This window comes from Phyllobates terribilis, unplaced genomic scaffold (genome assembly GCF_046119375.1).
Source record: "Phyllobates terribilis strain yellow unplaced genomic scaffold, ASM4611937v1 Scaffold_2__4_contigs__length_985480577, whole genome shotgun sequence".
NCBI lineage: Eukaryota > Metazoa > Chordata > Amphibia > Anura > Dendrobatidae > Phyllobates > Phyllobates terribilis.
The window spans coordinates 344,855,909-344,877,816 of record NW_027362762.1 but is presented as its reverse complement, the minus strand read 5'-3'; the positions used below and the strand labels follow the sequence as shown (position 1 = coordinate 344,877,816).

The 21,908-nt window shown below is 41.3% G+C and overlaps 1 protein-coding gene across 5 annotated transcripts in view; it reads right to left on the bottom strand.

Moving 5' to 3' along the window:
- Positions 1-458: 458 nt before the first annotated feature.
- BBX (BBX high mobility group box domain containing) overlaps positions 459-21,908 on the bottom strand; it is an 86,581-nt gene continuing 65,131 nt past the window's right edge. For 3 of the 5 annotated variants that reach the window (XM_073664592.1, XM_073664593.1, XM_073664594.1), the window contains 3 exons: positions 11,271-11,459; positions 4,344-4,533; positions 460-3,727 (listed from right to left, as the gene is read on the bottom strand). In XM_073664592.1, coding sequence (XP_073520693.1) covers positions 3,643-3,727; positions 4,344-4,533; positions 11,271-11,459 — 464 coding nt within the window. In that variant the 3' untranslated portion in view covers positions 460-3,642. Of the gene's footprint in view, positions 3,728-4,343; positions 4,534-11,270; positions 11,460-21,908 lie in introns of all 5 variants that reach the window. The other 2 variants (XM_073664595.1, XM_073664591.1) reach the window with 2 other exon arrangements.

Below are 21,908 nucleotides of genomic sequence, written 5' to 3'. Positions count from 1 at the left end.
GTTTGACAGCTCTAATACATGTGAGGAATGCTGGAAAAATAGGAATTCCTCACATGTATTAAAGCTGTCAAACAGTTGTAAATCATGAGCACGGAGCGAAAACTTAAAGGGGTATTCCCATCTCCAAGATCCTATCCCAATATGTAGTAGGTGTAATAGTAGTAATATTAGCAAATCCCTCCAATTATAAATGTAGTATATTTTTTCTGATTCGCTATCTCTCTTTCCTCATGTGCAGGCATCGCAGGACCTTAGGTATCCATGGTTACATCCACTGATAAAGTCACAGTTAGTTAGCTAGTTGCTAGTGGTTGTAACCATGGATACCTAAGGTCCTGCAATGCCTGCACATGAGGTAAGAGAGATAGCGAATCAAAAATACTATACTACATTTCTAATTGGAGATATTTGCTAATATTATTATTATTACACCTACTACATATTGGGATAGGATCTTGGAGATGGGAATACCCCTTTAAACCCCGAGCACGCTGAAGATAATAGGTGCTCGCCCGAGCATGCTCGTAAATCTCGAGCAACGATCATCACTAATAACAATCCTAGATCATCTTTTCTTATGAATATACATTGTGCCATTCCTCTGTTATTCCTCTTAGAAATGTATGACTACATTGACAACTAGGTGTTACCAGTTGGGAGGGGGGTGTTCCTACACTCTGCGACCCTGACCAATCAGTGTTATCAATACTAGATTGTGTAGGGACACACCCCTTTGACAAAAGAAATGAGATCCCCCAGTTCTCAATTTATTCATAAATTTCTATGTATAACTGAGAAATGCCATACACAGTTATAAGAATAAATGATTTAAAATTGCTATTTAATTGGGAATACAACTGTTTAGTAAAACTGTAATGTCAGTGGTGATAAGTTCTAATTAATTGGAAGACATTCACATTATAAATTGCTATATAATAATAACAACAACGCAGTTTTGGAGATTTAATTCTTGCCGTGGTAAATTTTATCGGATTTTTTAAATCAGAGATATATAGATTTGTATATTAGGAACTTGCATATATACCTCTCTACTACATACAAAAGACACAGAAAGGAGCATAGCACAATCACCTTCGGCCTACTATAAGCGCCATGTAACAAGGCACTGGGGAAGGCCAAGTGAAGATGAAGACAGCCCTAAATCCGGATAGGGGTCTGGAAGAGCAGTAGTGGATGTGGTACACACACTAGGTCAGCAAACACTCAGGTTTTAGTTATATCCAAAATGATAGTTTTGGTTAGTACTGCCTATATAAATCCCTAAAATATGTTTAACGGTTTACCAAACCTACATACAATGGCTATGTTCACACGCAGCATTTTTGCTGCAGCCAAAACCTTCTCTCTCTTGCGTTTTCACTGCGTTTTTTCACTTTATCATTGCTTTCTATGGGTGAAAAAAAAACGCTGCAGAAATGGTGAAAGAACTGACGTGCTGCAGATTAGAAAAATGCTGTAGTTCTCAAATCCAGTCAAGAAAAAAAAAACAAGCATTTGCATGAGATTTCTGAAATCTCATAGCCTTAAATGGTACTGTAACAAGAAGCTTTGAATTTGCATAAAAAAACACTGCAAAAATGCTGCATGTGAACATAGCCTAAGGGACAACAGGTACAGTTAGGGAGGGCGGCTGTACAAGCAATTTTTTACTGAAGCAGTCAGTAAGGCATTGCTTACCCCTATAAGGGGTTGTGTATGGCCATAATGATTCCCATCCAGGTTATCAAGTCTTTAAAAAAGCATTGCAAAGATCATCTAAACATAATCCTTACAGAAACATGTCACATCTATATACCAGGAGTAGAAAGGATTTTTTGGGTTATTGTTTTGCAGTTATAACTAAAACTCAACATGTTATGTGTTTTGCTTACATTACAGCCTTTTACAAAATAATTCGTAGATGGAATGGAGGACATAAAAGTACGGACAAATACTGCTCCCCTTAATCATGACGAGGTGCACACTCAGTGCTAGTGCATAGTTATGTATTACTTCCCTGGAGTGACCTGGGTAATAGGAATCCCTGATCTGGATGCTCCGGTCATCACCCTATAGTACAGTATCAATGAACAGCGTTACTGCTGAAATTGCATGGCAGCTCCGTGATGTGCTACAACCCTTAATACCTTCAAATATAAACAGTGCACAAAATAGCCAACTATTACAAAGGGTTAATGACAGCTTCTCAGCTTCATTATGCTTCCAAGTAAAAAGGCTTAAAGTGAAATGCACACCTACGTAAAACAGGCAATAAAGGGAATCTGTAAGCAGTTTTGCTGTGTATCCGTCAGCAGCATAATGTAGAAAAAAAGACCCCGATTCCAGTGATGTGTCACTTAGTCTACTGGGTACAGAAGATGTGATAGAATTAGTTTTCTCTGCTGCAGATATAGCAGTGCCTGGTAAGATGAACTGTGTATAATCCCGCCCACGTCACTGATTGGCAGCTTTCTGTGTACACTGTACATTAACAGAAAGCCGCTACCAGTAGTTGGGGGCGTGGTTGGACCAGAAGGCACAAGATACCTAGTCCTGTAGTGATAATCTCCTGCTGCTAAAACACTGATTTTATTGAGACAGCAATACACAGCCTTGTAAGTTTCACATTACTGGAATCAGTGTTTCGGTCTCTACATCATTATGCTCTCAGATTACATAGTAAAAAGCTGGTGATAGATTCCCTTTAATCAGAAACATACATGGAAACTGAGATTCCACTATGTTATGATCTGTTCGGAAATCTGCCCATTTTACATAAAGTTTATGTACTCCATCTCGAGTGCCAATATAATTACATGTACGTTTATGATGGGTCGAAAAATGCTATTTTAGACAGAGTCACTTCATTTTTAGTACTTAATGGAAAACAAAGTTGTAAGCATGTAGAGGGCTAATGACTATCTATTAAGGCTTATTACTGAATGTGTGTGCATATCTGTGTCTGTTCAGCAATATATCAGATTATGTCAGTACATTAAGGATGACATGGAGTAGGTGGCATTTAGAAAGCCTGTGTTTATGGCACATGGCGTGAGCTGAGGATATGAAGCGGGGTCTATAGTCTACAGAAAACTAGAGAAGTGCAGAAGGCAAGGGTCGCAGACAAGACACACAACAACCCTAACATTGGTACACCTGAGCCTACGGATTATATCCTCCTGGAACAACTTTTACACTCAGTCTCAATATAAATGTAAGCATAAACTATTATATAAACCATTTTTGGAACGTATATCTTCATTTACAAAAATGACCAAGCATGTCTATTATCTAGTGCAGTGCATCAGTATTTCATTTCTTAGTAACTATAATATGAAACTAGCATCACACTCCACGTCACGGCGCTTCTCTACGGAGACACAGCACAGGCGGCTTCTTCGCCTTCACTCTTCATTCCATAGTTAGCCTCAGCGGAAAGCAACCATGACCGTAGCGTCGTCTTCCTCCATTATTAGGCCAAGAACAAGCTGAGCTTTAAAGACAAAACCCAAGCTTTTGGCTTCAAGTGAAACTCTTATCTGCCCATTTTGTCCTCCATTTAATGGATAAATGTAGCCTTCCTAAGTAAGGCTCAAGGCTTATATTTCAATATGGAGTCAGATTTTGCCAGAAAGTGAAGCTTCATTGGTCAGCACAGGATATAAGCACCGCTGCCTGGGACATGTCTTTCTTCTGTCCATCTCTTGCATGGGTAGATCTAGGACTTCTGAAGAGAAAAGGACAGCCTCGTTAGAATAGTTTTCACGCATGTTCCCTGCTGTCTCATCCTAACACCCCAGCACTGTGTAACCATTGCCATAACATTCCTTCTTTCCTATAAGATGTCACATAAAAAGTTGTCATGAACAATAGTCTAGCAGTTATACATTCACTTCAACATGGGATTGTTATTAAATGTGTTTTTAGCAACCCGCCAGTCACATTATCCAGGGCTTCAACACAAGCCCGAAATGCAAGAGAACTGATGGAAGTGAATTTCTGTTTAAGGCTTCATTCAGACATCCGTATGTTTTCACAAATGCAAAAGAACAGTCATCAAGTTTAGGATCCCATATTCATCAGTGTTTGGTCAGTGCTTCAGTTTTTATCATCGGTGTGCCATCTGTGATTTTCACAGATGGTATTAAAAAACCTACGGACATGTTAATGGCACCACAGACTTTAATGGATACGTGTTCAATCCATGAACATGTACGTGAAAAAAAGGATGTCTGAATGAGGCCTTATTAATATTTTTGTAAGCAGAAAGACAAATTTATAGGAGGTATAGAGAAGGCAGAACAAAACAGCAGACTAACCCAACCCTCCAAAAAAAATCTGACCTATGACCATTTTCCATCGCCGCCACCTCCGCCAGAGCAGCTAGGCTAAAGAAAGCAGACACAGCGGGTATGTCTTGGGTAATACTGCAGTTCTGGTCAACACCCGCTTCTCCAGAGATGGTCAGCTCTGCTCTGCAGGTTCCCTCCATGCTGCAACTACTCTGATAACTACTTGGAGGATTTTTTTCATCTGAAAAAAAAATAAAAACACACATAGAAATATGGAAAGGTTACAGGTTTTTTTATTCAGCATCAGACACATTTACATTAGGAGATGATATTTTTACCTATTTATTGCCTAGATTTCTTTCACCTATTGGGTAAACTGCAACCCTAATATAGCCAATCTACTGTAAGCACACAAGCATTTATACGCAGAAAACTAAATATATTCAGCACAATGTAAAGGTGCAATTCATTTAAGCTTTGAATCTCTTCCTAGGTTTAAAGAGTAACCAATGTTATATTTTTTTTCATAAATCAATTTTACATAATACACATGAAAATAAGAAGCTTTGTAATATAACAGGAACAATAAGAGAATTCGGCTTTTTTTTCTTCCTAGACTGATCATTTATTCTCAATTCCCAGGTAAAATCTGTATTCAGTGAAGACAGATTGTTATATTTCTGAGAATCTGATCAGTAGCGTCAGCCATCTAATATGTAAAGAGAAGGAGGAAAAGGGAGGAGCTAGAGGCAGAGCTCCTCCCCCCTGTCTACATGTAATCTCATCAGTAGCAACTGCCATCTAATATGTAAAGGGAAGGAGGAAAAGGGAGGAGCTAGAGGCAGAGCTCCTCCCCTCTGTCTACATGTAATCTCATCAGTAGCAACTGCCATCTAATATGTAAAGAGAAGGAGGAAAAGGGAGGAGCTGGAGGCAGAGCTCCTCCCCCCTGTCTACATGTAATCTCATCAGTAGCAACTGCCATCTAATATGTAAAGGGAAGGAGGAAAGGGCAGAGCTAGAGGCAGAGCTCCTCCCCTCTGTCTACATGTAATCTCATCAGTAGCAACTGCCATCTAATATGTAAAGGGTAGGAGGAAAAGGGTGGAGCTAGAGGCAGAGCTCCTCCCCTCTGTCTACATGTAATCTCATCAGTAGCAACTGCCATCTAATATGTAAAGGGAAGGAGGAAAAGGGCGGAGCTAGAGGCAGAGCTCCTCCCCTCTGTCTACATGTAATCTCATCAGTAGTAACTGCCATCTAATATGTAAAGAGGAGGAAAAGGGAGGAGATAGAGGCAGAGCTCCTCCCCCCTGTCTACATGTAATCTCATCAGTAGCAACTGCCATGTAATATGTAAAGGGAAGGAGGAAAAGGGCAGAGCTAGAGGCAGAGCTCCTCCCCTCCGTCTACATGTAATCTCATCAGTAGTAACTGCCATCTAATATGTAAAGGGAAGGAGGAAAAGGGCAGAGCTCCTCCCCCCTGTCTACATGTAATCTCATCAGTAGCAAATGCCATCTAATATGTAAAGGGGAGGAGGAAAAGGGCAGAGCTAGAGGCAGAGCTCCTCCCCCCGTCTACATGTAATCTCATCAGTAGCAACTGACATCTAATATGTAAAGAGAAGGAGGAAAAGGGTGGAGCAAGAGGCAGAGCTCCTCCCCCCTGTCTACATGTAATCTCATCAGTAGTAACTGCCATCTAATATGTAAAGGGAAGGAGGAAAAGGGCGGGGCTAGAGGCAGAGCCCCTCCCTTCATGTAATCTTATCAGTAACAACTGCCATCTAATATGTAAAGAGAGGGAGGAAAAGGGAGGAGCTGTAGGCAGAGCTCCTCCCCTCTGTCTACATATAATCTCATCAGTAGCAACTGCCATCTAATATGTAAAGGGGAGGAGGAAAAGGGTGGAGCTAGAGGCAGAGCTCCTCCCCTCTGTCTACATGTAATCTCATCAGTAGTAACTGCCATCTAATATGTAAAGGGAAGGAGGAAAAGGGTGGAGCTAGAGGCAGAGCTCCTCCCCTCTGTCTACATGTAACTTCCTCAGTAGCAACTGTAATCTCCTATGTAAATGGAGGGAGGAAAAGGGATGAGCTGGAGGCAGAGCTACTCCCCTCTGTCTACCTGTAATCTCATCAGTAGCAACTGCCATCTCCTATGTAAATGGAGGGAGGAAAAGGGAGGAGATAGAGGCATAGCTCCTCCCCCCTGTCTACATGTAATCTCATCAGTAGCAACTGCCATCTAATATGTAAAGGGAAGGAGGAAAAGTGCAGAGCTAGAGGCAGAGCTCCTCCCCCCTGTCTACATGTAATCTCATCAGTAGCAACTGCCATCTAATATGTAAAGGGGAGGAGGAAAAGTGCAGAGCTAGAGGCAGAGTTCCTCCCCCCTGTCTACATGTAATCTCATCAGTAGCAACTGCCATCTAATATGTAAAGGGAAGGAGGAAAAGTGCAGAGCTAGAGGCAGAGCTCCTCCCCCCTGTCTACATGTAATCTCATCAGTAGCAACTGCCATCTACTATGTAAAGAGAGGGTGGAAAAGGGAGGAGCCAGAGCCCCTCCCTTCTGTCTTCATGTAATCTTATCAGTAGCAACTGCCATCTAATATGTAAAGAGAGGGAGGAAAAGGGAGGAGCTAGAGGCAGAGCTCCTCCCCTCTGTCTACATGTAATCTCATCAGTAGCAACTGCCATCTAATATGTAAAGAGAGGGAGGAAAAGGGAGGAGCTGGAGGCAGAGTTCCTCCCCTCTGTCTACATGTAACTTCCTCAGTAGCAACTGTAATCTCCTATGTAAATGGAGGGAGGAAAAGGGATGAGCTGGAGGCAGAGCTCCTCCCCTCTGTCTACCTGTAATCTCATCAGTAGCAACTGCCATCTCCTATGTAAATGGAGGGAGGAAAAGGGAGGAGATAGAGGCATAGCTCCTCCCCCCTGTCTACATGTAATCTCATCAGTAGCAACTGCCATCTAATATGTAAAGGGAAGGAGGAAAAGTGCAGAGCTAGAGGCAGAGCTCCTCCCCCCTCTACATGTAATCTCATCAGTAGCAACTGCCATCTAATATGTAAAGGGGAGGAGGAAAAGTGCAGAGCTAGAGGCAGAGTTCCTCCCCCCTGTCTACATGTAATCTCATCAGTAGCAACTGCCATCTAATATGTAAAGGGAAGGAGGAAAAGTGCAGAGCTAGAGGCAGAGCTCCTCCCCCCTGTCTACATGTAATCTCATCAGTAGCAACTGCCATCTACTATGTAAAGAGAGGGTGGAAAAGGGAGGAGCCAGAGCCCCTCCCTTCTGTCTTCATGTAATCTTATCAGTAGCAACTGCCATCTAATATGTAAAGAGAGGGAGGAAAAGGGAGGAGCTAGAGGCAGAGCTCCTCCCCTCTGTCTACATGTAATCTCATCAGTAGCAACTGCCATCTACTATGTAAAGAGAGGGTGGAAAAGGGAGGAGCCAGAGCCCCTCCCTTCTGTCTTCATGTAATCTTATCAGTAGCAACTGCCATCTAATATGTAAAGAGAGGGAGGAAAAGGGAGGAGCTAGAGGCAGAGCTCCTCCCCTCTGTCTACATGTAATCTCATCAGTAGCAACTGCCATCTAATATGTAAAGAGAGGGAGGAAAAGGGAGGAGCTAGAGGCAGAGCTCCTCCCCTCTGTCTACATGTAATCTCATCAGTAGCAACTGCCATCTAATATGTAAAGAGAGGGAGGAAAAGGGAGGAGCTGGAGGCAGAGTTCCTCCCCTCTGTCTACATGTAACTTCCTCAGTAGCAACTGTAATCTCCTATGTAAATGGAGGGAGGAAAAGGGATGAGCTGGAGGCAGAGTTCCTCCCCTCTGTCTACCTGTAATCTCATCAGTAGCAACTGCCATCTCCTATGTAAATGGAGGGAGGAAAAGGGAGGAGATAGAGGCATAGCTCCTCCCCTCTGTCTACATTTAATCTCATCAGTAGCAACTGTCATATGGTATCTCAGTAATGCACAACTATACAAATATCTACACTGAAAACAGATTTTATCTGTGAATTAAGGCAGATATCTCTGTTAAAAAATATTACAAAGTTTCTTATTTTTACTTGTACTATTGATTTCTGAAAAAATTAAAAAACTAAGGTTACACTTTAACCCTCCCCTTACCCACATAAGAGGTACAATTATGTTATAAATACAGCACACCAGCAGTGGGTCGCATCATTCCATGCGCCCCTTGGCGTACCAGTGACAAAATCACAGGGTAACGATGGGCTGTCATGACGGCCAGGGGCCTGCTAAAGACCCTCATGATTCTCATGATGGTATTCCTGTGAAAAACAGCTATAAACCGTGATCTATCTATATATATATCTATACATATATCTATAGATATATATATAGATATCTATATATATATGCATGCAAACACGTATAACATAGCAGTGTGGTATTGCTGTATATAGCACAAGCAATCAGAGGGTAGCAAGTTCAAGTCTTCTAAATTGACTGACAAATACAGTAAAAAAAAAGTTTTTTAAAAATATAAAAAATATAAAAAGTTCAAAGGGGACTGCCTTTTCCCCATTAAAAATAAAGATATAAAAAAGTAAAAAAAGAAAAAACATATGTGACATCATTCTGTCCGATCTATCAAAATATAACATTAATTAAGCCCATCGGAAATCGGCATAATAAGAAAAAAAATCTAAACGCAGAATTATGTTTTTTTGTCGACCGCAACACTGCAAGAAATGCAATACCAGGAGATCTAACATGGTATCTATCCCAAACATCGTATCTATTACAAATTAATAAAACCATCGGTTCAGGGTGCAAAAAATTAGCCCTCACGCAGCTACATCACCAAAAATGTAAAACTGCAGGTCTTGTAAAATGGCGACAGAAGCAAATTTTTTATTTTTATTTTATTTTTTACAAATGTAAAAGAACTATGCATGTTTTGTATCTTCGTTAGGCTGTGTGCCCACGATGCGTTTTTTAAGCGTTTCCGCAGCGGCAAAAACGCTGCAGAAACGCTTAAAAAACGCATGGTAGAAGGCCTGCCATGTTCCCCAATGATAATCCGCATGTGCTGTGCACATGCTGCGGAAATTTCCGCTGCGGATTATCATTGCGGAAAAAAATGCAGCACTACCAATTATTTTGCGGAAGTGCTGCGTTTTCGCCGCCATTGACTTGCATTAGATCGCATGGATTCCGCATCACTGTATATGTAGATGCGCATTCCATTCTAATGTGCGGATGGTACCTAGGTCTAGAGGAGAGGAGATGCTCCTCCGGACCCGGGTACCATAGAAAACTGTAAAAAAAAAGAATAAAACAAAAAATAAATATATACTTACCTTCTGGCGGCACCCGCTCTCCTTCTCTTCACTTGCCGGCAGTTCGCGATGGACTGAAGGACCTGCGCTGACATCATAGTCATGTGACGATGACGTCGGCAGGTCCTTCAGTGTACCGCTGCCGGCAGCCGGGACGGAGGGAATCAAGACTACGGGGGCCATCGGAAGGTAAGTATAGATTTATTTTTTTACATTCTTTCGGTCACACTATATAAATCCATGCTGTTTGTATGGATTTATATAGTGTGACCAAGTTGACAAGCACTTTCCAAGTGATGCTAAAATCGCTTGGAAAGCGCTTGTCAACCCGCATGCGGAAATGCAAGTGAAGAACGCTTCACATCCGCTTGTCCCTGGCAGGAAAACGCATGTACAATCCGCATGTACAATCCACATTCGTTTTTTCTGCCAGGGTGATGCAGAAACGCTCAGGCAAAAATCCTGAGCATTTCTGCATTGTGGGCACATAGCCTAACAGTTCTGACCTGAAGAATCATATTGCCAGGACAATTTTACCAAATAGTGAACATGGTAAATAAAAAACTCAAACAACTATTGTGAATATGCGCTTTTTTCGCAATTTTGTCACACTTGAAATTTTTTTCCTGCTTTCCAGTACAGCACATAATAATATAAATGGTGTCATTCAAAAATAGAACTTGAGCCACAAAAAACAAGCTCTCATAAGGCTATGTCGACAGAAAAATAAAAAAAAGTTATGGCTCTTAGAAGAAGAGGCAAAAACTAAAACGCAAAAACCGAATATAGCCATGTTGGAAAGATTAAATATGTGTTTTATGTCTTAAAAGGGGTTGCCCGGGCAAGATAGTTCATCAATATCAGATTAGTTAGGGTCAGACATCCGGCGCTCTCACTGGCAGTCAGAAGTAAACACTTTGGCCATGATTCATCAAAGTGATTATGTTCTGTTGTAAATCACTTTGAAAAGTCGCAACATTTTTGCGCAACGTGAAGTTCAGAAAAACTTTTGCAACATTTCATGTTTTCAAGTGAGTTTTGACCAGTTCAACGAAAATGGGTGAAGATGTGGCGGGACAGGAGCACGATAGGGGCCTGATGGTACAGCTCGTCTTATTCTAGTACCCTACGCCATTCCATTCAAAGTGTTTACATCTGGCTGCCGCCAGAGCACTAAACAGCTGATCAGTAGGGGCCCAGGTGTCAATCCTCCACTGGATCTGCTATTTACAACCTTTTCTATAGATAGGTCATCAAATCCCTGATCCCAAACAACCCCTTTAAATGTATACTTTTATTCTAACATATACATGGGATTCGTCCTTTTTTTATTTTTATCAAGTCATTAATTAAAATAAATGTGAGGGACAATATTAAACAGCAAATGCATAGAAACTCAGTAGGTCAATATTATGCAATTTGATACAGGAGAAGGTACTTGAAGTACTATAGTGAACTGCTGCACAGCAAAGCAGAAAAGCAAGTAAAGAAACCAAAGGGGATACACAAGCTTAATCTGCAGGCTCTCTGTGTGCACTGCAAATCAAAGAGGTATAAAGTTTAGACACTTATATGAACAATATATCAGTACTGCAAATAGATATTATAATAGCTGTTACAGAAAAATCCCCAATAATAGGGTTTCTTACCCAAAGCTGGGGCTAATGAAGGCTGACAGTCCAGAGACCTAACCAGATGTGTAATTTTAGTTTTTCTTGCTTTCCTCTTCTGACTTCCCACCAGAGGTTCCTGTGTTGCTGTAGGCTCTGGAATGGCAGGGATAGGATTGGAATTGCTCCTTAGTGAATCATCGGTGGTGTTCTTGTCTTCTGCTATGGCTAAACCAAAAATAAAAATGATACACATTAACTTAAATATACAAAAAAACAGTAAGGCTAAGTGCCACGATGCAAAAATGCTCCGGATTTTTTCTGCATCTCCCTGGCAGGAAAAACGCATGCAGATTTTACATGCAACAGGCATGGATTTATATAGTGTGACCAAGTTATATAGTGTGACCAAGTTACGATGCTGCAAATGCAGCATCAATAGTAAAAAAAACAATAAAATGGTGAAAAATAAAAAAAAAACATTATACTCGCCTTCCGATGACCCCCGGTCTAATTCTCCGGTGTCTTCAACGACTTGCGGTGGAGTAAAATGACCTTCCATGACATCATTTAGTCATGTGACAGGTCACGCGACCGCCGACGTCAGCGGTCGCGTGACCTGTCACATGACTAAATGACGTCATGGAAGGTCCTTTTACACCACCGTGAGCCGTTGAAGACACCGGAGAATTAGACCGGGGGCCATCAGAAGGTGAGTATATTAATTCTTTTTTAACTACAGGTACTATGGTACCCGGATCTGGAAGAGAGTCTCCTCTTCTCCAGACCCGAGTACCATCCGCACATTGAATCGCTTAATATCCGCATATGCACATGTAGTAATGCGGATATTATGCGATTTAATGCAAGTCAATGGCGGCAATTACGTCGCGTTTCCGCAAAATTCATGGACGTGCTGCGGATTTTTCCGCAATGATAATCCGCAGCGGAAATTTCCGCAGCATGTGCACAGCACATGCGGATTATCATTGGGGAACATTGCAGACCTTCTACCAAGCGTTTTTTAAGCGTTTCCGAGGCGGAATTGCCGATGCAGAAATGCTTAAAAACAGCATAGTGGGCACACAGCCTAACTCTAAAGAAGACGGTAAAATAAAAGTAGTATTACTTAATTATCCAGTAAAAAGCTAAAAACCTAATGACCAGCGGTTTAGGCCTTGATCAAGTCTTCTCCATATGCCTTCTCTATATGCGTTTTCATGGGGAAGACACCTCTGGCAGTGGCTTATCTCCCCTGAAAACGAAAGGATCAGGCATTGAAACTCAGCGTGTTTGGACGACTTTTATTTAATGTGTATTGTGAGGCCTTTAAAAGCAATGAATTCCTCAAGGAATCTAGTTCAAACTACTCACATTGACCTACAAGGCCGTCCATAATCTGTCTCCTCTATATATCTCTGAACTAATCTCTCGATAACTCCCCACATGTACGCTCCAGTCCTCTCAAGACCTCTGTCTCTCCTCCAGTCTTGTACGGTCCTCACCCAATCGCCTCCAAGACTTCTCCCAAATAAAGCCCCATCCTCTGGAATTCTAAGCCCCAACATGTCCAATTATCTACCACATTTGGAACCATCAGACAGAACTTGAAATCCCATCTCTTCAAGAAAGCTTACAGCCTGCAATGACAACCACTGGAGCTGCCGCACCCCCAACCTACTGTATTGTCTCTTTCCCCATTATCCTGTAGACTGTAAGCCCACAAAGACAGGGTCCTCTCTCTTCTGTACCAGTCTGTCATAGTTAGTTTCTTGACTGTAATTTATATTTGTATTTTTTATGTAACCCCTTCTCACATACACAACACAATGGAATCAAGGGTGCTCAAAAATAGATAATAATAATAATAATAGATCCAGCAGTCTGATAGGTAGACTATGGTTAATTGCTCTCTGAGCCTATATATAGAAAGTAAAACTAACTACAACCCAACCACAGTCATTATGAAATCCTTAACAGCAAGTACAAAAGCAAGAAGGAGCAGCAGAAACAGAAAACCCCCTACATGTCTTCGTAAGGCGAGGAAGGAAAGGTGCTGTCCAGCTACCAGACCCAGGACTATATAAAGGCAAACACAAATAAAGCACTATTATTTTGCCTATGTGATGGTTATATAATAATTGGCTTTTTTTTGTGGTTTTTGGTTTTGAATGGTGCAGTTGGATGATAGCAGAGTAAGATGACTCAGCTGTTGCTTAGAGACATAGGCAACTAGTACTGGAGAATGCATTGGAAGCAGGTGACTGCATGGGACACTTTCCACAGGTGCATGTCACTAAATTAGTATATCATGAAAAAGTTCATTTATTTCAGTTCTTCAATACAAAAAGTGAAACTCATATTATATAGAGTCATTACAAACAGAGTGATCTATTTCAAGTGTTTATTTCTGTTAATGTTGATGATTGTGGCTTACAGCCAATGAAAACAAGCAATTGCTGCATGTGTCACAACTGTCTAACAGCCGTGACACTTGCAGCTGGGGTTATAGTAAAAGAAGTGCCAAGCACACCAAAATACTCAGCGAGCACCCGAGCGTGCTCGCCGAAAGAGTTAATGAAACCTACTCGCTCAACACTATTGGTTAGTGATGCCTCTTTCTTATCAGATAAAATAGATCTATTTTATAAAAAATATACAAACTTTACAGTAACATGTAAAAGTTTGGGCACCCCTGGTAAAAATTACTGTTATGGTGAACAGTTAAACAAGTTGAAGATGTAATGATCTCTAAAAGGTAAAGATGACACATTTCCTTTGTATTTTAGGCAAAAAAATGACACAGTGATCAAAAAAATAAAGGGAACACTCAATTAACACATCCTAGATCTGAATGAATGAAATATTCTCATTGAATACTTTGTTCTGTACAAAGTTGAATGTGCTGACAACAAAATCACACAAAAATCATCAGTGGAAATCAAATTTATTAACCAATGGAGGCCTGGATTTGGAGTCCCCCCCCAAATTAAAGTGGAAAAACACACTACAGGCTGATCCAACTTTGATGTAATGTCCTTATAACAAGTCAAAATGAGGCTCAGTATTGTGTGTGGCCTCCACGTGCCTGTATGACCTCCCTACAACGCCTGGGCATGCTCCTGATGAGGTTGCGGATGGTCTCCTGTGGGATCTCCTCCCAGACCTGGACTAAAGCATCTGCCAACTTCTGGACAGTCTGTGGTGCAACGTGACGTTGGTGGATGGAGCGAGACATGATGTCCCAGATGTGCGCAGTCGGATTCAGGTCTGGGGAAAGGACGGGCCAGTCCATATCTTCAATGCCTTCATCTTGCAGGAACTGCTGACACACTCCAGTCACATGAGGTCTGGCTTTGTCCTGCATTAGGAGGAACCCAGGGCCAACCGCAACATATCGTCTCACAAGGGGTCTGAGGATCTCATCTCGGTACCTAATGGCAGTCAGGCTACCTCTGGCGAGCACATGGAGGGCTGTGCGGCCCTCCAAAGAAATACCACCCCACACCATTACTGACCCACTGCCAAACCGGTCATGCTGAAGGATGTTGCAGGCAGCAGATCGCTCTCCACGGTGTCTCCAGACTCTGTCACGTCTGACACATGTGCTCAGTGTGAACCTGCTTTCATTTGTGAAGAGCACAGGACGCCAGTGGCGACTTTGCCAATCCTGGTGTTCTGTGGCAAATGCCAAGTGTCCTGCACGGTGTTGGGCTGTGAGCACAACCCCCATCTGTGGACGTCGGTCCCTCATACCACCCTCATGGGAGTTGGTTTCTAACCGTTTGTGCAGACACATGCACATTTGTGGTCTGCTGGAGGTCATTCTGCAGGGCTCTGGCAGTGCTCCTTCTGTTCCTCCTTGCACAAAGGCGGAGGTAGCAGTCCTGCTCCTGGGTTATTGCCCTCCTACGGCCCCCTCCACGTCTCCTAGTGTACTGGCCTGTCTCCTGGTAGTGCCTCCAGCCTCTGGACACTACGCTGGCAGACACAGAAAACCTTCTTGCCACAGCTCGCATTGATGTGCCATCCTGGATAAGCAGCACTACCTGAGCAACTTCTGTGGGTTGTAGAGTCCATCTCATGCTACCACGAGTGTGAAAGCACAACCAACATTCAAAAGTGACCAAAACATCAGCCAGAAAGCATTGGTACTGAGATGTGGTCTGTGGTCCCCACCTGCAGTACCACTCCTTTATTGAGGGTGTCTTGATAATTGCTAATAATTTCCATCTATTGTTTATTTCATTTGCAGAACAGCATGTGAAATTGATTGTCAATTAAAGTTGCTTCCTAAGTGGACAGTTTGATTTCACAGAAGTTTGACTTACTTGGAGTTATATTCTGTTGTTTAAGTGTTCCCTTTATTTTTTTGAGAAGTATATATATTTTCATCTTTTACACTTTAAAAATTACAAAAAGGAAATGTGCCTAAACTGCAGTTAGCATCCACGTTTGGCATTTCTGTAGCAATAAGAGCCCGCTTAACTTAAGGGGTATATCTCCAGTAGCACAATCTGGGCATACTGGGTATGTACTGGGTACTACAATGTACTGGATACTACAATGTATTGGGCACTACAATGGAAGATTTGTAATTTTCACTCCACAACATCCACTGCTGCTTGTTTCTGGAATACACTCATGGAGTCAAATCCTGTAGATAAATTCCCAGAGGGGTGTAGTTTCAAAAATGGTGTCACTTGTGGGGGGTTTCCATTGTTTAGGCACATTAGGGGCTCCCCAAATGCAACATGGCGTCTACTAATTATTCAAGCAAATTTTAAATTCAAAAAGTCAAATGGTGCTCATTCCCTTCCAATCCCTGCCGTGTGCCCAAACAGTGGTTTTCCCCCACATAAGGGGTATCGGCTTACTCAGGAGAAATTGCACAACAAATGGGATGGTGCAATTTCTCCTGTTACCCTTATGAAAATGCAAAATTTGGGGCTCAAAAACTTTAGTGGGAAAAATGTGAAAATTGTATTTTACGGCTCAATGTTATAAACTTCTGTGAACAACCTCTGGGTTCAAGGTGCTCACTACACATCTAGATAAATTCCTTGAGGGGTGTAATTTCAAAAATGGTGTCACTTGTGGGGGGTTTCCACTGTTTAGGCACATCAGGGGCTCCCCAAACACAACATGGAGTCTGCTAATTAATCAAGCTAATTTTACATTCAAAAATTCAAATGGCGCTCCTTCCCTTACGAGCCCTGCCGTGCGCCAAAACAGTGGTTTTCCCCCACATATGGGGTATTGCGCAGGAGAAATTGCACAACAAATTTTGGGTCCATTTTTTCCTGTTACCCTTGTGAAAATGAAAAAAATTGGGTCTAAAGTAACATTTCTGTGAAAAAATGTTTAAATGTTCATTGTTTTCTTCCACATTCCAAAAATTCTTGTGAAGCACCTGAAGGGTTAAATAAACTCATTGAATGTTTTTAGAATGGTGTCACTTTTGGGTATTTTTTGGCATAAAGACTCCTCAAAGTTGCTTCAAATTTGATGTGGTCCCTAAAAAAATGTTTTTTTGTAAATTTCGTTGGAAAAATAAGAAATCGCTGGTCAACTTTTAACCCTTATAGCTTCCTAACAAAAGAAAACAATGTTGGTTCCAAAATTGTGCTGATGTAAAGTAGACATGTGGGAAATGTTATTTATCAACTATTTTGTGTGACATATCTCTGATTTAACCACTTCGCACCAGAGCCTGTTTTTGCCTTCGTGACCGGGCCAATTTTTTCAATTCTGACCACTGTCACTTTATGACGTAATTACTCTGGAACGCTTCAACGGATCCCCCTGATTCTGAGACTGTTTTTTCGTGACATATTGTACTTCATGATAGTGTGTTTATTTGTGAAAAAATCGGAAATTTGGCGAAAATGTTGAAAATGTAGCAATTTTCAAACTTTGAATTTTCATGCCCTTAAATCAGAGAGATATGTCACACAAAATAGTTAATAAATAACATTTCCCACATGTCTACTTTACATCAGCACAATTTTGGAACCAAAATTTTTTTTGCTAGGGAGCTATAAGGGTTAAATTTGACCAGTGATTTCTCATTTTTCCAACAAAATTTACAAAAACATTTTTTTAGGGACCACATCATATTTGAAGTCACTTTGAGGGGTCTTTATGACAGAAAATACCCAAAAGTGACACCATTCTAAAAACTGCACCCCTCAAGGTGCTCAAAATCACATTCAAGAACTTTATTAACCCTTCAGGTGCTTCACAGAAATTTTTGGAATGTGGAAGAAAAAAATTAACATTTAACTTTTTTCACAAAAATGTTACTTTAGACCCAATTTTTTTTATTTTCACAGTGGTAACAGGAAAAAATGGACCCCAAAATTTTTTGTGCAATTTCTCTTGAGCGCGCTGATACCCCACATGTGAGGGAAAACCACTGTTTGGGCGCACTGCAGGGTTCGGAAGGGAAGGAGCGCTATTAGACTTTTTGAATGTAACATTTGTTTGAATAATTAGCAGACGCCATGTTGCATTTGGGGAGCCCCTGATGTGCCTAAACAGTGGAAACCCCCACAAGTGACACCATTTTGGAAACTAGACCCCTTAGGGAACTTATCTAGATGTGTGGTGAGCACCTTGAACCCCAAGGTGCTTCAGAGAAGTTTATAATAATGAGCTGTAAAAATTAAATTTTCACATTTTTCCCACAAAAACGTTTTTCATCCCTTAACTTTGCAATATCATAAGGGTAATAGGATAAATTGCACCATGAAATTTGTTGTGCAATTTCTCCTGAACACACCGATACCCCATATGTGGAGGCAAACCACTGTTTTGGTGCACTGCAGGGTTCGGAAGGGAAGGAGCGCCATTTGACTTTTTGAATGTAAAATTTGTTTGAATAATTAGCAGATACCATGTTGCATTTGGGGAGCCCCTAATGTGCCTAAACAGTGGAAACCCCCCACAAGTGCCACCATTTTGGAAACTAGACCCCTTAGGGAACTTATCTAGATGTGTGGTGAGCATCTTGCACCCCCAGCTGCTTCACAGAAGTTTATAATATTGAGCCATAAAAATAAAATTTTCACATTTTTCCCACAAAAAATGTTTTTCATTCCCTAATTTTGCATTATCATAAGGGTAACAGGATAAATTGCACTATGAAATTTGTTGTGCAATTTCTCCTGAGTACGCCGATACCCCATATGTGGGGGAAAACCACTGCTTTGGTGTACGGCAGGGTTCGGAAGAGAAAGGAGCGCTATGTTGGCTGGGATAGGTTGCAGACACCATGTCACATTTGAAGAGTTGCTGACATGCCGAAACAGCAGAAACCCCCACAAGTGACCCCATTTTGTAAACTACACCTCACAAGGAATTCATGTAGGGAAGTAGTGAGTATTTTTTAATTTATACCATTGGGCAGTGAAAAAAGCATAATTATATTTTTACCACAAAAAAATGTTTTACCCTCAGATTTTACATTTTCACACAGGGCAATGGGTAAAAATGGTGCCGAAATGTGTCACACAATTTCTTCTAAAAGTGGCAATACCCCATATGTGGCAGTATCGTACCGCTCAGCCATACGGTGAGATCTGGGGGGGACGGAGCGCTATTTGACAATTGGAGAACAAATTATTGTAGAATAGGCATTTGGATTTGGGAGCACAAAATTTTCTGAATTTCTTTTGGGGGGCAAGGGCCATTTCGCTTTTCCAGAGCCTTTCTGCTACCAGTAACTTGGAAGTCCCTTATATTTTTAACAGATGACAGACCTGAGTGGGGACTAGCTTTTTTTGAGTACTGAGTTGAAGCTTTTATTGGGAACATTTTACGTAACATTTATCCGGCGCTCTAGGCTGAGCACTTACATCGGGGTTTCCATCTAAATTTCCAAGTGATGTAATTCAGATGAAACCCCTGCGGGATCCATTCACTGTAATGAGGCAGCAGAGTTACTCTGGACTCCGTCTGGCCTCTGTTTAGCGGTGTCCTTTTTTTCTGAAGTGCACAAAACTGTGGCCAACCGCACTTTTATGCACGCCTAAAACAAATGACACCGTGGGATCCCAGGCTAGACGGCGTCCACAGTGGCCTATATCTGTCTCATTACAGGGAATCTTCCATCATGGGTTCCGTCTGAATCACGTATTTCAGAGATTTACAAGGAAACTCTGGTGTAAGTGCTCAGCGCAGAGCGCAAGATAAATGTGAGCAGAGCCTTACTGCGATCTTTGGGAGACATAATAAACAAATCAGTAGCAGGTGAAGAATTGGTTTTATTTATTTTTTACGGCGTTCCCCGTGCGGTATAACTGATTAGATTACTTTATTCTTCGGGTCGGTGCGATTACAGAGATACTAGATTTATATCGGGTTTTTATAACTGACAGCTGTCACACACTAAGAGACGCTTTTTTTGCAAAATCTAGTTTTTGCATCGCCATATTTTGAGAGCTATAATTTTTCCATATTTCGGCCGACAGAGTCATGTGACGGCTTGTTTTTTGCGGGACGAGTTGACATTTTTATTGGTACGTGACATTTTTTGATCGCTTTCTATTCCGTTTTTTGGGAGGTAAAATTAACAAAAACCAACAATTCAGGAATTGTTTTTTGAGGCTTTTTTTTATGCTGTTCTGCGTGTGGTAAAAGTGAACAGGCAGCGTTATTCTTCGGGTCAGTACGTTTACAGCGATACTACACTTACTGTATATTTTTTTTATGTTTTGGCGCTTTTACACAATAAAACAATTTTATAGAAAAAATATTTTTTTTGCATAGCTTTATTCTGAGCGCTATAACTTTTTTATTTTTCGGCTGGAGCTGTATGGCGGCTTTTTTTTGCGGAACAAGATGACGTTTTCAGCGGTACCATTTTTATTTACATTTTGCTTTTTGATCGCATTTTTTTCCACTTTTTGTTTGGCGATATGAGGAAAAAGCATATTTTTTTGCTCCGTTTTTTATTTATTTTTATTACGGTGTGCACAGAAGGAGTTAATTAGTGTGACAGATTTATAGATCGGGTTGTTTCGGACGCGGCGATACCAAATATGTGTACTTTTTTTGGTTTTGCATAAATATACGGATTTATTGGTTTAATATTTTATTTATTTATTTTTATTTATTTTGTGATTTTTTTTAACAGTTTAAAAACATTTTTTTTACATTTTTACTTAGTCCCTGTATGGGACATTAATTTTTATTTTTCTGATCACAGATCTCATGTAATGTAAAAGACATGTATTACATTACATGAGATCTTTGCTGACTTTCACAGTCAGTGTGTCCTGCCAGGCTTCAGCTGCAGGCTGAGCCAGGCAGGACACCATATATGGCAGATCTGGAGGCGGTCATGTGACCTCCAGCTGCCATAGCAACGCCAGGTCCTGGAAGGTATAAGGGGGCCGTCGGAGAGGTAAGTGGACGACCCCCTCTCCTCCTGCTGTTTTCTATATGCCGCGATCACTATAGATCGCGGCATATAGAAGACAGCAAAGGGTTAACATCACTGGGACCTGATCCAATCAGGTCCCGATGATGTTCCCTGTCAGAGTTAACGCTCTGCACCGGAATCGCAGCGCTTGCAGGACCCTGGGGGTCCCGAGCGCTGCGAGACCACCCACCGTTTTTAAACGTCGGCACTGCACAGAGCCCAGCAAGCGCCACCGTTTATCTACAGTGGCCCGTCGCGAAGCGGTTAAGGGCATGAAAATTCAGTTAGAAAATTGTAGAATTTTTCTAAATTTTCGCCAAATTTCCGATTTTTTCACAAATAAACGCAAGTCATAGCAAATACATTTTACCACTATCATGAAGTACAATATGTCACGAAAAAACAATCTCAGGATCAGTGGGATTTGTTGACGAGTTCCAGAGTTATTACCTCATAAAGTGACAATGGTCAGAATTATAAAAATTGGCCTGGTCATTAACATGCAAACAACCTTCGGGGGTAAAGGGGTTAATTAATTGAGAGGTGTAGTTTGTAAGGTGGGATCAGTTATGGTTGAGTCTGCTGTTCTGGCACCTCAGGGGCTCTGCCAATGTGACATGGCATCCTCAAACCATAGTTTTCGACCACATATGAGGTATCGGTGTACTCAGGAGAAATTGCGTAAAAAATTAGAACTTTTGTTTTCTCCCATAAACCCTTCTGAAAATTAAAAACTTGGGCCCAAACCAACATTTTAGTGGAAAAAAATGGTAATTCTCCATTTACTCAGCACAATGTTATACAATTCTGTGCATCGCCTGAGGTTTAAAAATGTTCACTACACCCATAGATGAATTCCTCAAGAGGTGAAGGCATGTCAAGGACTCTTGGCTCTACAAATGTGACATGGCGTTTGCAATCTGTTCCAGCCAAAATGGTGTTTCAAAATTCAAATGGCGCTCCTTCTCGTCCGTGAAGCCAAACACTCAAGTTCATTTTATCCCATTAACCTTGTGAAAATGAAAAATGTGGGGCAAAAATATTTTTTGGGGAAAAATGTATTGTTTCATTTTCACAGCTCAACGTTTTAAAACTCAGTGAAGCACCTGTGGATTCAAGGTGCTTACCAGACCATTAAATAAATTTTCTGAGGGGTGTAGTTTCCAAAATGTGGTCACTTGTGGGGTTTTCCACTGTCTAGGCACAACAGGAGCACTGCAAACGAGACATGGTGTGCTGTATCTATTCTA